General features: G+C 36.8%; 2 protein-coding genes across 2 annotated transcripts; both read left to right on the forward strand.

The window, feature by feature from the left end:
• The first annotated feature begins 1,304 nt into the window (after window positions 1-1,304).
• LOC127207201 (olfactory receptor 8K3-like) lies at window positions 1,305-2,246 on the forward strand. The gene has a single exon (XM_051166570.1). The coding sequence runs from the start codon at window positions 1,305-1,307 to the stop codon at window positions 2,244-2,246; it is 942 nt and encodes a 313-aa protein (XP_051022527.1).
• An 11,470-nt stretch (window positions 2,247-13,716) lies between these two features.
• Window positions 13,717-14,649, forward strand: LOC127207615 (olfactory receptor 1086). Its single transcript, XM_051167048.1, has one exon. It carries the CDS (start codon window positions 13,717-13,719, stop codon window positions 14,647-14,649), a length of 933 nt encoding a protein of 310 aa, XP_051023005.1.
• Window positions 14,650-15,306: the final 657 nt, after the last annotated feature.

Raw genomic sequence — 15,306 nt, forward strand, 5'->3', positions numbered from 1 at the left:
TGCTGTCAGGGGAGTGTGGGTCTCCTCTTCTCTGAGGGGCTGTTGGCCACCAGCCCACAATGGCCAGAAGAGTAGAAGCAAGGCACAAGGCTCGGTAGGCCGTGAGCATGACTGAATTTCATAAGATAGCTCAAATTTATTCGAAGTTAAGAAAGATTTTGTAGTCTTTGGCAATAGATGGAAGGCTCCCAGCATAGGTGTACATAATATTTTGGAACTAGAAATTCCAAGGATGTTGGATTTATATTTGGGAGCCCACTCCTTTCATAAGAGTGGGAACATAGTATCTAATTATCCTATAGGTGCACAGAGTGAAGAGGGAGCAGGAAACTGTGCCAAAGGACTTACTGGATGTGGTTAGAGGCATCTCTACCTAAAGTCATCCTCAATATGAGGTCAGGCAAAGAGTAGGAGGCCTCCTGGGGAGAAGAAGCTAGTACTGAACTCAGAAGGGCTAGCCAGACTGGGAGGACTGAAACCTCAAGCATCAGAGCCCTCCAACAGGGGAGTTAGGTACCAATAATCCACCCCCCCCCCCTCCGTAGGGGACTGGGAAACAGGGGGCGTGTCTTACCTATTGTACTTGGTGCTAGCAGGCCTTTGGGAAGGCAGGCAGAGTTTGGTGTCAGGTAATAGAGCACAAGGTATGGGGTGCAGCTTCCCACAGTTGGGTGTGCTTTCAGAGAAGTTTGAGAGAAAAGGCTTTGTGGCAGAGGGTCTTATCTCTGTTGCTCTTGGCTCCTGAATCACCATGTAAGTTGCCAGGAATGCAGTGATATGGGTCAGTAAAAGGGCTGCACAGTGTGGTTACTCTTCTTCTTCTTCTTCTTCTTTTTCTTCTTCTTCTTCTTATTTATTTATTTATTTATTTATTTATTTATTTATTTGAGACAGGGTCTCTCTGTGTATCCTTGGCTGTCCTAGACTTGCTTGGCAGACCAGACTGCCCTCAAACTCACAGCGATCCTCCTGCCCCTGCCTCCCAAGTGCTGTGATTAAAAGTGTGCACCACCACCGCCCAGCTGGAAATTTACTCTTCTTATCTATTCATTATACAACATTAGCAATACATATATAGGCATTGAATGATTTGCTTATGGCAGCAAAGTCACATCATTTACAATAAATTGATCTATTTCTATATATTTTTATCAATAAAGCTCTGTTTTCATTCAAATATTTTAAAATTGAAGTTGGGATCTCTCTTGGAACCTTTACTTGTGTAGCTTGCATTGTGGTCCTACTGAAATGTACTGATTTTGTTATTCTCTCTCTTCCCAGAACCAATTTTGTAATAAAAACTGATGGAAAAACAAAACCTTACTGTGGTGACTCAGTTCATCCTGATGGGCATCTCTGAGCGCCCTGAACTACAGGCCCCATTGTTTGGATTGTTCCTGGTCATCTACATGAGCTCAATGTTTGGGAACATAGGAATGATTATCCTAACCACAGTGGACTCCAGGCTACACACACCTATGTACTTCTTTATCAGACACCTGGCTATCACAGATCTTGGTTATTCTACAGCTGTGGGACCGAAAATGTTGGTAAATTTTGTTGTGGATCTAAACATAATCTCTTATAATCTTTGTGCTACGCAGCTAGCTTTCTTTCTTGTGTTTATAATTAGTGAACTTTTTATTCTGTCTGCGATGTCCTACGACCGCTATGTGGCCATCTGCAAGCCTCTGCTCTACACTATTATCATGTCTCAAAGGGTGTGTCACGTGCTGGTGGCGATCCCTTACTTGTACTGCACGTTTGTTTCTCTTCTAGTCACCATAAAGATTTTCACGTTGTCTTTCTGTGGCTACAATGTTATCAGTCATTTCTACTGCGACAGTCTTCCCTTGTTATCTCTGATCTGCTCAAACACACACGAAATAGAAATGATTATTTTGGTCTTGGCAGCTTTTAATTTGATGTCTTCTCTTCTGGTGGTCCTTGTGTCGTACCTGCTCATCCTCATAGCCATTCTCAGGATGAACTCGGCTGAGGGCAGACGCAAGGCTTTCTCCACCTGTGGGTCCCACTTGACAGTGGTCACTGTCTTCTATGGGACTCTGATATTTATGTATGTGCAGCCCCAGTCCAGTCACTCCTTTGACACTGATAAAGTGGCTTCCATCTTCTACACCCTGATTATCCCAATGTTAAACCCATTGATATACAGTTTGAGGAACAAAGATGTAAAATATGCATTTCAACGGACATTGAGAAAGTTATACAGCATATTGGCATAAATATTATGTACAAGATGAATTCTTCTCATCAGATTTGGATGAATATCTGCTATGTCCTTTGTCATAATATCTATCCTGTGCAAATGAACTTATATGTGTATGTATGTACATATCTCAGCATTGGTGAAGACCAGAGAATAACTTGAGTCATTTCTCTCCTTGTACTATGTGGGTCCTGAGGATAAAACTCAACTTGTTAGGAAATCTCCTCTTAATGAGAAGGGTGAATTATGGCATTTGAAATTAAAAATAAATAATTCATTTATCTAGTATAACCAAAAGTTTAGGTCTATACACCATAAACATAAAGAAGCATGTATATGCTATTTGTATGTGGAAAATAAATGGATTTTCTCCTTATGGTAGTCTTGTGACAAGATATTTTCCAGCATCTATGTGTCTTTATTTATTTTTTTCCTTTGCAGTCAGCATAATAGTTCTATTTAAATATCTTAAGTTCATGTAGATAGTTTTTAAATCACATTCAGATGTGCAGATTATATTAAAATCACATTCAGATTTGCTTTCAGTCCACTTTTGGTCACACAATCATTAAAATAACTGGTATATTAGTAGGTTTGTATGTTGAATGACCGTATGCCATGTGGGGATCTTAAGTTGTGTTGTTGTTGTTGTTTGTTTGTTTGTCTTTGAAAGCACAGTGTTTTCATATACAAAACAAGGTATTTTATTAACATAACACAACTGGCATTTGTAGTAGCTTCAGTTTAGTATCGAATTTTGTCTAATACATTGTCCTTGTACATATTAATGAATTTACTCATTATATTACACTTCATGAGTTCTGCCATAAAAGCTTCTAGAGTTACGCTTTTAATTGCTGACTTGTTTTTATATCTTTATGGCCTGTTTTTGTCTACAAGGTGATTACTGCCTTTGCTGTCAAAGGAAAATGACATTTAACTTTTATGATGGTCTATTTGTTACAATCAGTAGCCAAAAATACCTGCTCTATGTTGACTGTGTAGCATGGGAACACTTGGCTGCTCCCCTCACATTTGCTCTGAATAACAATGTACAGAGACCTTTCTCTGACTATGTCACTGAATAGCAGTATATGAAAAACCAGGAGAGACTATCAGTTGCTCCATGCTTCACTTTTAATGAGCTTGTACCATTATATACACACACTATTATATTATATTCTACTTTTATATTGTATTGATGTCCATTTGCTATGTCTTAGAAGCACTGAGATTCACCATCCCACCTAATTTCCATCCTGTCTTCCATGCTTCATTATTGTTTAACATTCTCACCATTTAATTTACAGTATAAGCAGAATTATATTTATTATTGTTATTGTTCAATAAATTCACTTGAATTGCTATTCAAATACTAATGCATATAATTATAATAGTACTAAAATAATTATATGTTACTTTGTACAAAATATTACTAAATGGTCATGCAAATATTTTTAGTTAATATTTTTAGTTAGTATCAATTAATTTTTTTTAGGGTTGTGCAACACACTTTAATGTAAAACAGAAATATTTTCTTGTCATAGAAAACATGATATTTGTGTGTGTGTGTGTGTGTGTGTGTGTGTGTGTGCGCGCGCGCGCACGCACATGGGCATGGACACATACACACACTACCATGCAAACACTCATACTCACATGTGTATTTGTGAGTGTGATATATATATGTGAATTTTATGCTTGAATGAGTGTGAGCAATCACATATGAACACGCAAGCCGAAAACCAGACCAGTACTCCTCTTTTCTTTCTTTCTCAAATTATACTTATTGCCTTAAGAAATCGCTTCTCAGGGAAAGAATGCTTCATCTTTGCAACCTGGCCAGTGTTTTCTTGTGGTCTCCTTGTTTCCATTTAACAATTCAGGGATTAAAAACATGACTTACCATGCCTGAATTCTTATGGGTATCTTGGGCAAGGAAGAAAATTCTTTGTGTTTTCAGAGCACAGAGTACCCACTGAGCCATTATCTGAAACCCAAAAGATATATGATTGACAAATGTATAAACATTAAAGTTACTCTTTTTTAAACTTTTTTATTATATTAATTTTTACATATACATTTATATTATTACACATAAGTACATTAAACTACATGCAGCAAAATGAACCACAAAAAATCAGCAATTACATAGTGTAAATGTACCACAGTTCCTTTATCCATTCTTCTACTGAGGGACACTTAGGCTGTTTCCATGTTATGGCTATTATGAATAAGGCTGCTATGAACATGGGTGAGCATATGTCCCCCTGTTGTGTGGTGGAGCATCTTCTGAGTGTATTCCAAGGAGTGGAATAGCTGGGTCTTGAGGAAGCCCTATCCCCAGTTTTCTGAGATAGCACCATATAGATTTCCAAAGTGGCTGTACTAGTTTGCATTCCCACCAGCAATGAAGGAATGTTCCTCTTTCTCCACATCCTTGCCAGCATGTGGTGTCGCTTGAATTTTTGATCTTAGCCATTCTGATGGGTGTAAGATGGAATCTCAGAGTTGTTTTGATTTGCATTTCCCTGATGACTAAGGAGGTTGAGCATTTCTTTAAGTGTTTCTCAGCCATTTGATATTCCTCTGTTGAGAATATACAGGGGGAGGAAGTCCTCCCCTCAGTCATAGTCATAAGGGAGGGGAGTAAGGGGAAAATAGTAGTGAGGGAGGAATGGGAGGATACAAAGGATGGGATAACCATTGAGATGTAATATGAATAAATTAATAAAAAATCAGCAATTATATAAATGTTATCTTCATATTGTTTTGGCTATTTGTATTTGGCAACCTTGAAAAAGACATCTTTCCTATGTTGCCGAGTCTAAAGTTCTGAATGCAAATCAATATCTATCATATCTCTTCTCTATAAACATCTATCTAAACCTAAAAACATCTTAACCCCCTAAACAACTAAGCTTAGTTGTAAGTCTAAACTAGCTGATCTTCAACCCCATCAGAGGCTTGAGAAGGAATAAAATTAATTATGTGAGTAAGCAGGAAGTATAGGGTAGCAGCTTCGAAAATGACTCTGAGATTCCATCTTACTCCTACCCAAATGGATAATATCAAAAATTCAATAGACAAATGCTGGCAAGGATCAGGAGAAAAGAGAACACTCTTCCATTTCTGGTGGGAGTGCAAACTTGTACCATCACTTTGGAAATCAATACGGCGCTATTTCAGGAAATTGGGAATAACTTTACCTCAAGACTCAACCATACCACTCCTGGCATTATACCTGAAATATGCTCCACCATACAAGAAAGATATTTGCAAAACTATGTTTATAGCAGCCTTATTTGTAATAGCCAGACTCTGGAAACAAACTAGATGTCCCTCAACCAAAGAATTGATAAAGAGAGTATTTATACAATGGAATATTATTCTGCTATTACAAACAAGGAAATCTTAAGTTTACTCTGAATGAATATAATATCTTAAGTTGACTTTTCTTTCTTTCTTCTTTTCTTCCTTCCTATTTTTCTCTCATTCTTTCTTAAGAGTGTCAAAACTCACCTGGATCTGTGATGTTCTAGCCTTATTCAATGATATGATTCCTTCACACACAGCCTGAAAATGCTTACACTAATAGCATTTCAAATTTTATATGACTATATAAGTAATCACTAGCAAATAACACTTATAATTAAATATCTGTACTTGAAAATACATTGTTAATATGCATACTTCAATGTATAACCCCTAAAATGGACAGCAATCATACTTTTAATGTTTTCTCTGATGATGCACTAACGTGTACATGAACAAAAGTCAGGAAGTTTAAAATTCAGTAAGATATATTACTAATTTTAGCAATTTCTATTTCACAGCTATGGAATTTAGAAAATTAAATGTGTAATATAACAACATATAATCATACTATATATTATGTAAATGTATTAAGATTTATATTATTCAAATTAATATTGCAAAAGCACCAATGCATATTAAACCACATTTCTCCATTCCCCATACTCCTCTTCTCCGTCCACTCAATTTTCTCTATCATGTATCTATATATCATAAAGTTTCACCTAATTGATTCTCATTAAAGAAGAATTTGATATTCTGGATGTAAGTACCTCTTCACTGGGTTCAAAGCCCAGCAGCTCCCACAGCATAGCTTTCTTGGGTCAGTCATTTTGATCATAGGTCTACAAAAGAAAACACTACTAGGATAAGATACAGGATCTTTTTTTGAAACTTACTGAAAAAGAAGGCCAACAGAAATAATAATTTTTATATGAGATCAAGTGCATGGCTCCGAAAGTTTTCCAAGTAACAGTTTGATGGTCAAATCACATCTGTCTACCCGCAGTCCTTCTATAACAAAGCTTCAAGTATTGCTTACCCTCTTTGCAATGCTGTTACAGTCCAGTGCCTGCAGCCAGACAGGACCCATCAGTGGGTGAGGCTGCATTAGAGGCCGACTTGTCTATTCCACAGAGCCCCATTGTTACCACCCTGCTTACCAATGTAAATGGATTTTCTGGGGCAGCTGCAGAATGCAGGGACATGAATAGATGTGTTGGCTTTGGCCCTGGGCTGTCAGTGTCACTGCAGATCTTAAGCCCTATTAGTAAATGCAAATTCCATTCTGGTTAAGAGAACGTACTCTATGTAACCTAATATTATGGTTACACAGGTTACCTAGATAAGAGCAAAACCTAGAAAGTGAGTTCACATTAACTTACAGTGAACAGATGGATTGAATAATTACTCTTTTAATTAGATTCTGTACTTTTCCTTCCTTGAATTTCCACTCTCAAGCACTGTTGCTAGGAGAGGTCAGGATGTGAAGGCAGGTAGATCCTTCTAACTATCATTTCTTAAAATTTTTCTCTTCTGCCCTTTTCTTTTGATTTTGTCCAGAGGGTAAGTAATATATTCCTTTTTAAAAGATGTATTGGATTTCCTTACAATATCTCTAAAGAACCCTTCCATGATGCTCCTTGTCTGCTATGAGGCTGACTTTCAGCTTGTCTTAGCCCAGACAGCATGGCTTTCTCTCTTCCTCATTGTCATCTTCCTCCTATTGGTAGGTGTCGAGATCTATAACTTACCTTCCCTGAAGTCATTATTTAAATGTATTAAAACACAAATAACAGTTTAGTACTATGGATAAATTCTTCTTTCCCATTAATTAATTAATTTACACTGTGATCACAAAGGCATCTCCTATATTCCTCCTCACAAAACCCTCTGCCCATTCTCCTATTTCTTCTATAAGAATGATGGAGGAAACTGGAGAGGACAAAGTCTTCACAAAGTCAGGTCACCTGGACCCATTGGGACTCACAGAGACTGAACGACCAAGCGAAGAGCATGCATGGACTGGACTGCATATATGTAGCAGATGTGCTGTTTGGTCTTAATATGTGTCCCTCAACAACTCGAGTGGGAGCTCTCTCTAACTCTCATGTCTTTCTTTGGATCCCTGTGCCCTAATTTGGCTTCCTTGTCTAGCCTCAATGGGAGAGGATGGGCCTACTTTTCCAGCAATTTAATGTGCCAGGGAGGGTTGGTGCACATCTGGAACACCCCCACCTCATCTCTGAGGAGAAAATAATGAAAGAGTAGAAGATTTTGTAGGTCAGTTGATATCTTTATCTCTCCAAGGGAAGTCCTACCTGGCTACAGGAGCTAACAATTTAAGGCTGCGTGTCCCCTGCTGCTAGGATTCTCACCTAGAGTAAACCCCATACAATTCCCAGGGCCTAGACTACCCCAGGTTTCTAGCATGTCCCAGAGATCTGCCCAGCCTCTGATTTCTGGTTTTCCTCCCTACTCCTAATCCTCACCCCTACCCACTCCCCATCACAGCGCCTACACAGTTCCCTCCCTCCATTCATAGTCAATGCCTATTTTATTTCCCCTTCTGAGTGAGAGTCAAGCATCTTCCCTAATTCCCTGCTAGTTACTTAGCTCTTTGGGTCTGTAGATGGTAGTATAGTTCAGCCATAGAGATTGAGCTGCCCATCAGCTACACCTAAACCTGGGCTCTTAGTTCTCTACATGCATTGTCTTTAGTTGTTGCTTCATTTTTTTCAACATCCCCCTAGCTCCATATCCACTGGCCTTAATGGTCTCCCTATGGAGCTGCTGACCCCTCTGGGACCTTCCATTCCCCCACTGTTCCATACAACTATCAGTGTTCCATCCAGAGTCCAACTGGCTTTCCCACCATCTGCACTGATGCCATGCTGGGTACAATCCCTCAGAGGACATCTACATTGGTCTAATATACACTTAAAAGTGAATACATACCATGCATGTATTATTGAGTCTGTATTACCTCACTCAAGATGATCATTTCTAATTCCATCCATTTGCCTGCAAATTTTAATATTTCCTTGTTTTTAAAAGCTAAGTAGTATTTCATTGTGTAAATGTACCCCAGTTTATTTATGCACTCTTTGGTTGAGGAGCATCAATATTGTTCCCAGGTTCTAAATATTACAAAAAAAGCTGCTATGAACATAGTTGATCAAATGCATTTGCTGTACAGTAGAATGTCTTGAGTATATGCCCAGGAGTGGTACAGCTGGGTCTAGAGATAGTACTTTTTCCAATATTCTGAGAGAGCATCATATTGATTTCCAAAGTAGTTGTACATGTTTGCACTCCCTCAAGCAAATGGAGAAGTGTTTCCTTTTCTCCACATCCTTGCCAGCATGTGCTGTCACTGGTGTTTTTATGTTAGTCATTCTGATATGTAAAGGAGGGACTCTCAGAGTTGTTTTCATTTGCATTTCCCTGATGACTAAGGAGGTCAAGTGTTTCTTGACCACTCGATATTCCTCTGTTGAGAATTCTCCATTTAGTTCTATACCTCATTTTTAAATTGGATTATTTGGGTTGGGGGCATTTAATTTCTTGAGTTCTTTATGTATTTTGGATATTAACCCTGTATCAGATACAAGGTTGGTGAAGAAATAAATTAATCAAAGACCCAGAAATAAACCCACACACCTATAGTCACTTGACTGTTGACAGAGAAGCCAAAACCATACAATGGAAATAAAAATAGAATATTAAACAAATGATGTTGGTGTAATTGGATGTCTATTTGTGGAAATATGCAAATAGATTCACATTTTTTCCCCAGAACAAAACTATAGTCCAAGTGGATTAAAGACTTCATCATAAAACCAGACATACTTGTACAATAAGTTAGCTCAAATTCCATTGATAGGAAAGGCATAACCTCAGGGCCTTGTGTGCATAATTCAGTCGTTCAACTAAATTGACATGAGTTTACTTATTTTTACAAACATATATGTCATTATCCAATATTATATAACAATAGAAGATAAAATACATGAGATGTGGAATCTGATTTTCAGGAGGGGGGTACTGTGGATGTCAATGGAAATGAAAATAAGGTGTATGATGTGTATATACAGAATGCAGTGTCCTAGTTTGTACAAATTGCATTTTCACAAATGAATAGAAATACCAGGAGGGATCTGCTATTATGAAAGTGGTTATTCTTTTATCATGCTTTTTTAAATGAAGTTATTCATTAATTTGTTATTTTCAAGTAATATATAATGGGGCCTATTCCCCTAGGTTTTCCTCCTCTGGGCTTCATCACAGTTGAAAAAACAGATATATACAATTTAAGTTATCTATAGTCACTGAAGACTCAAACCTCCATTTGCTGTTTTTGGGGTAAGATAAAATATCAGACAATTTGAAGAATAGTTGAGTCTAGAACCTAACATTTCAAATTCAACAATGATATTTTATACTAAGTAATTTCATTACTATAAGCCAAACATTAGATACTGTAGCCTTACTTACTGTTCTCTTAAAAAACAATCTATTTACAGATTTGCCTATTAATAATAAATGTAGCTTATTAGACAAATGAGAAACCTATAAAATATTGAAAGTAAGCCTGTATAATGAATACGTAAAAATGAATATTTGTTTTAAGATGTGCACTATCAGTCTCCTGATATATGTCACCCCAAAGGAAAAGGAATCATTGATCTGTTAATAGTACAAAATATTTACATATTTAATACTGAGGTTCTTTCCTTTTTATATGACTGGGAAAACAATAAAATGAAAAATTTGCATTTTAACTGTGTAATCCAGTAATGAATTGAAACATTTACTGATTTAATTGACAATTGACAGATTTAATTTTTGAAATTACTCAAACATAATAAAACACAGGTTTTGCTTAAATTCCTTCAGACTAGGGTTGGGGAATTCAGTTTTAGGATGAGGGTAGCAAGATGTAGTGTTTTTACAACAAATATAAAAGCACATACACTATGATGTACACTTTGTACTATGTTATGGCTCTGATAATGATAAAATATAAAACTTATCATAAGGCAAGTAATGAAATATGCATAGAGGTTTTATCTTCCTGTAACTATTAAATAAAAGGAAATTGTAATTATTAGCCTCTTACAAATGTATTATTTATTGTGCTTAGACTATAGGAAATTCTATACTTCATAACAACACGTACATGTACACTTACATTAACTTAGAAGCTTGCCATCCACTGTTCAGTAGTCTATCACAAAGGCTTCCATCCACTGTTCAGTTGTCTATTACAAAGGCTTCCATCCACTGCTCAGTAGTCTATTACAAAGGCTTCTATAGACCTGAGGGTTTCTTCTATTACTGACTTCCTCAAACCTGCATCTTTTCATTGCACATCTAGTTCAAAAAGGTGATTCTTGAGAAATTGAGCTCCAATTCCTCAATTACCAAAAATGAGTATATTTTTTCATGTTTATTATTGATTTTTAAATTTATTATAAGTTATTCACATTATATGTCCATTGTAGTCTCCTCACCCTTATCTTCCTGTTCCCACCCTCCCTCACTTTTCCACCATCTTTCCCTCCCTTAGACCTCAGACAGAGGTGTCCCTCCTCACCTGCCACCTGGCCACAGCCTATCAGGTCTCATCTGGATAGCCGGCATCCCCTTCCTCTGTGTGCCTGCCGGACCTCCCTGCCAAGGGACAGTGATCAACATGTGGGCAACAGAGTGCATGTCAGAGGGTCCAAGGCAGTCCCCTCTCTCCACGTCCCCAGATGAAGAATTAGCTGTCCATCAGCTACAAATGTACAGGAGGTCTAGATTCTCTGCATGCATTGTCCTTGGTTGGTGCATCAGTTCTGTAGCCACCCCTGGGTCCAGATCCATTGGCCTTCATGGTCCCCTGTGGAGCTCCTGATACCTCCAGGTCCAAAATCATTAACAATCTTCTTATTCTTTGGCTAATAACTCACAGAGAAGTGGGCAGGGTGTCATATGTCCATAACCAGAGATACTGGGAAGCTGAAGCAAGGTGGTAGCTATGAGGTCAAGGCTATGCTGGACTATACAGTGAGATGGAATCTTACATCTCGCATAGGAAAAAACATAATTATACAAAAAAATTGTAAAGTTCAAATAATTTGTGTCTAAAATGTTTCATGGGATATTATCCAGATATAACACATAGGATAGTCAATGTATGCCAGAATATTCTATAAATTCATTTTAAAATTTGATTTTAGCATAATTTTTTTTCATAAAGAATTCTCCCATATTAATGAGGTTTATTATTCATTTTCCATTTGTATACAGATTTTAACAAACTATTCTCTACTAATTTTGACAGATTTAGAATTATAATTCTAGTACAACGCAGCATCCATATATAACAACATAACAGGTTCTATATCACGGGTTATTGTTGCACCAAACAGCCACAGTTTCAAGAAAAAAGAAACTTAATAAAAATTTATATATATATATATATATATATATATATATATATATATAGAGAGAGAGAGAGAGAGAGGTGAGAGGAGAGAGAGAGAGAGAGAGAGAGAGAGAGAGATGAGAAAGATACAATTAAAACTTAGAAAGCAATAAATTTGAAAGGTGCAGTACAAAGGCATATAGGACAGCTTGGAAGAATAAAAGAGAGCAGAAAATGATGTAATTATATTATCACAATTAAAATGTAAAGTTTCAAAAGAAATACCATGAATTAAGACGTTGGTAAAACAGGAACGCTATTTGGTTATGGGATGGGTTCTCTTCATATATGTTGTTGTGAGGCTTGGTGTTCCTGTGGTATTTCTAAGAGTGGAGTAGACATGTCTCTCACTGTTTTGCTTGCTATAGAAACACTTTTCTTCCTACTGAGTTATCTCATCCAGCCTTGATTTAATGGTTTGTGCCTAATCTTAATGTAACTTGTTTTGCTATATTCTGTTGATATCTCTGGGAAGACTGCTCTTTTCTGAAGAGAAATAGGGGAGAAATGAATGAGTGGAGAAAGGGGGCAGAGGAGAGATTTCAAGTGGAAAAAGGGAAAAGTGAGGTCAGGTTGTAATATATGAAAAAAGAGTATAAAAATTTTAAATAAAAAATACACTGTGCTGGGGACCTTCCCCTGGCCTAGGGTCAGTGCTGGGGACCTTCCCCTGGCCCAGGGTCAGTGCTGACAGGGTGGTCTGTAGAGGTGATCAGGAGCTGGCAAGGCAGGAAGTTAGTCAGACGCAATAGGTAGGGGCATCTGTTTTAGTTCTGACGGACAAGCAATCAGATGGTTCTTTATTTATATGTGTTGCAATGAACAAACACAGATTAATGATTATCCAAGTGGTACAGATTATATGTTTGATTTTATGTTACATGTCCAGGGTTTCAAGTTCATTTACAATTAGGAAATATAAGCAAAAACATTATTATTATTATTATTATTATTATTATTATTATTATTATTATTATTATTATTAGCCTTATACATCCAATTTGAAGAATTTGAAGAACGTATTCTCTAAAGCAAACACGTTTATTATATGACAGCCTGCTTTTGGATGTAGGTTTAAGGCACTCTTGCAAAAAAGAAAGTATCTGGAAGAGTCTTTTTTAAATAGCAAATACTAACAGCCTACTTTGTTTACTATATATTTCATCATTTATGCTATAAAGCACGGAAGGTTTATTTTAGTCTGTCTGTCTTATTTACTGAGGTGTATTCCTCCAGAGTGTACCCTGTATGACTCCCTATCTTGAACTACATATTCAGATAGCACTAAACCTGTAATAAAAGAGACCTTAAATCTGTAACCTATTCTCCTGGACAGTCAGAGTTTGTAAATTCCTTCTGTGTAACCTGACCAATTAAACTGTTTAAGTTTGCTCAGAGGCAGAAACCCCAAGCAGATTCCTACAGTAATGACCTCATCTAGGTATGTGAAATTTTTGCTTGCTGATCTCTAGGTCATAAAGAAGACTTTCAAATAGTTGCCAGAGAAAGTTAATTTTCTTAAAATCATGTGATATGTATGCAAATGTTTGTGGTCTGAAAAATGTTTGTGTTTCCACATAAATACACATATAAAGAAATATTTCACCTCATTCATTGCAAAACTACTATTAAGACTTTATAGTGCTGTAAATTATTATTTGCTAATTAATTATAATTTCTTCTATGAGATTTCGACATGGAAAACATCACTGAAGTCACTGAATTTGTCTTGAAGGGCTTCACAAACAATGCTGACTTGGAGATCCTTTTCTTCTTACTCTTTCTAGCAATTTACCTCTTCACACTCATGGGGAATTTAGGACTGATTACTCTTGTCATTGGGGATTCCCGCCTCCACAACCCCATGTACTATTTTCTGAGTGTGTTGTCCTCAGTGGATGCCTGCTATTCCTCTGTTATTACACCACAAATGGTGGTTGACTTTATGTCAGAGAAGAAGGTAATTTCGTTTATTGGCTGCGCTGTACAGATGTTCCTGGCTGTTACTTTCGGTACCACAGAATGCTTTCTCTTGGCGGCAATGGCTTATGACCGCTATATTGCAATTCACCATCCACTGCTCTATGTAGTAATCATGTCACCCAGAGTATATGTGCCACTTATCATTGCTTCCTATGCTGGTGGAATTTTACATGCTGTTATTCATACTGTGGCCACATTCAGACTGTCTTTTTGTGGGTCCAATGAAGTCAGTCATATTTTCTGTGACATCCCTCCTCTACTGGCCATTTCTTGTTCTGACACACGCCTCAACCAGCTTCTCCTCTTCTACTGTGCCGGGTCTATTGAGATAGTCACGATCCTGATTGTCCTGATGTCCTACGGCTTCATTCTGTCCACTATTCTGAGGACACGCTCTGCTGAAGGTAAAAGAAAAGTCTTTTCTACATGCGGCTCTCATCTAACTGCAGTGTCCATTTTTCATGGTACTGTTCTTTTCATGTATGTGAGACCAAGCTCCAGCTATGCTTTGGAACATGACATGGTCGTGTCTATGTTTTACAGCATTGCAATTCCCATGCTGAATCCTCTCATTTACAGTTTGAGAAACAACGACGTAAAAGAGGCAATTAGAAAAGTGTTTGGTAAAAGACTAATTTGTAGATAAAACGATATTTTCTATAAATCTTATGTGAAAAATAAAAAATATTGTTCTCTAAGTAACATAAACATTTATGTTGAAAATCTTCCTTTTATTAATCAATATATTTCAATACTCATAAATATACTAAAGGCAATGGTTTAAGCCTCTCCTTTTTAATACAGAAGGACTATGTAATGTTCACTTTTATGTTCATAATCATATATGTTTATATGTATATTTTAAATGGTAATGATACTAGCTGAAATTCACAGTGTACATATATATACATACTTATATTTGCATTGAAGTTATATGTGTATATGAACATATATTGGCTTTGATATATTTATACATACATATTCAGATAATCTTTACCATAGTTTTAAATTGTTTGATTTTTAATAATACTTTAATTTCTCTTATATTTATAATTTTAATATTACATCACAGTGATAAATAAAATAATATTGTCTTGTTTTAGTTCATTTTTAAGCAGTCATGTTGTCTAGACTTTATGAAGGTAGCTTCTGAAATTACTAAGAGATAGCAAATTTCATGATCCTCTGGGGTCTTTTTGCTCCTCTTCTGCAATGCCTGCAGACCCTTACGTGCAAGTATAATTATACCCAATGGGACTGGGAGTGAGAAGTACACAATTTGATTGACTGTAGTTTTCTGTAA

This window comes from Acomys russatus, chromosome 24, assembly GCF_903995435.1.
Source record: "Acomys russatus chromosome 24, mAcoRus1.1, whole genome shotgun sequence".
Taxonomy (NCBI): Eukaryota; Metazoa; Chordata; class Mammalia; order Rodentia; family Muridae; genus Acomys; species Acomys russatus.

Excerpts from the sequence above, each read along its gene's own strand:
- LOC127207201 (XM_051166570.1), top strand. The coding sequence starts at position 1,305 with ATGGAAAAACAAAACCTTACTGTGGTGACTCAGTTCATCCTGATGGGC.
- LOC127207615 (XM_051167048.1), top strand. The coding sequence starts at position 13,717 with ATGGAAAACATCACTGAAGTCACTGAATTTGTCTTGAAGGGCTTCACA.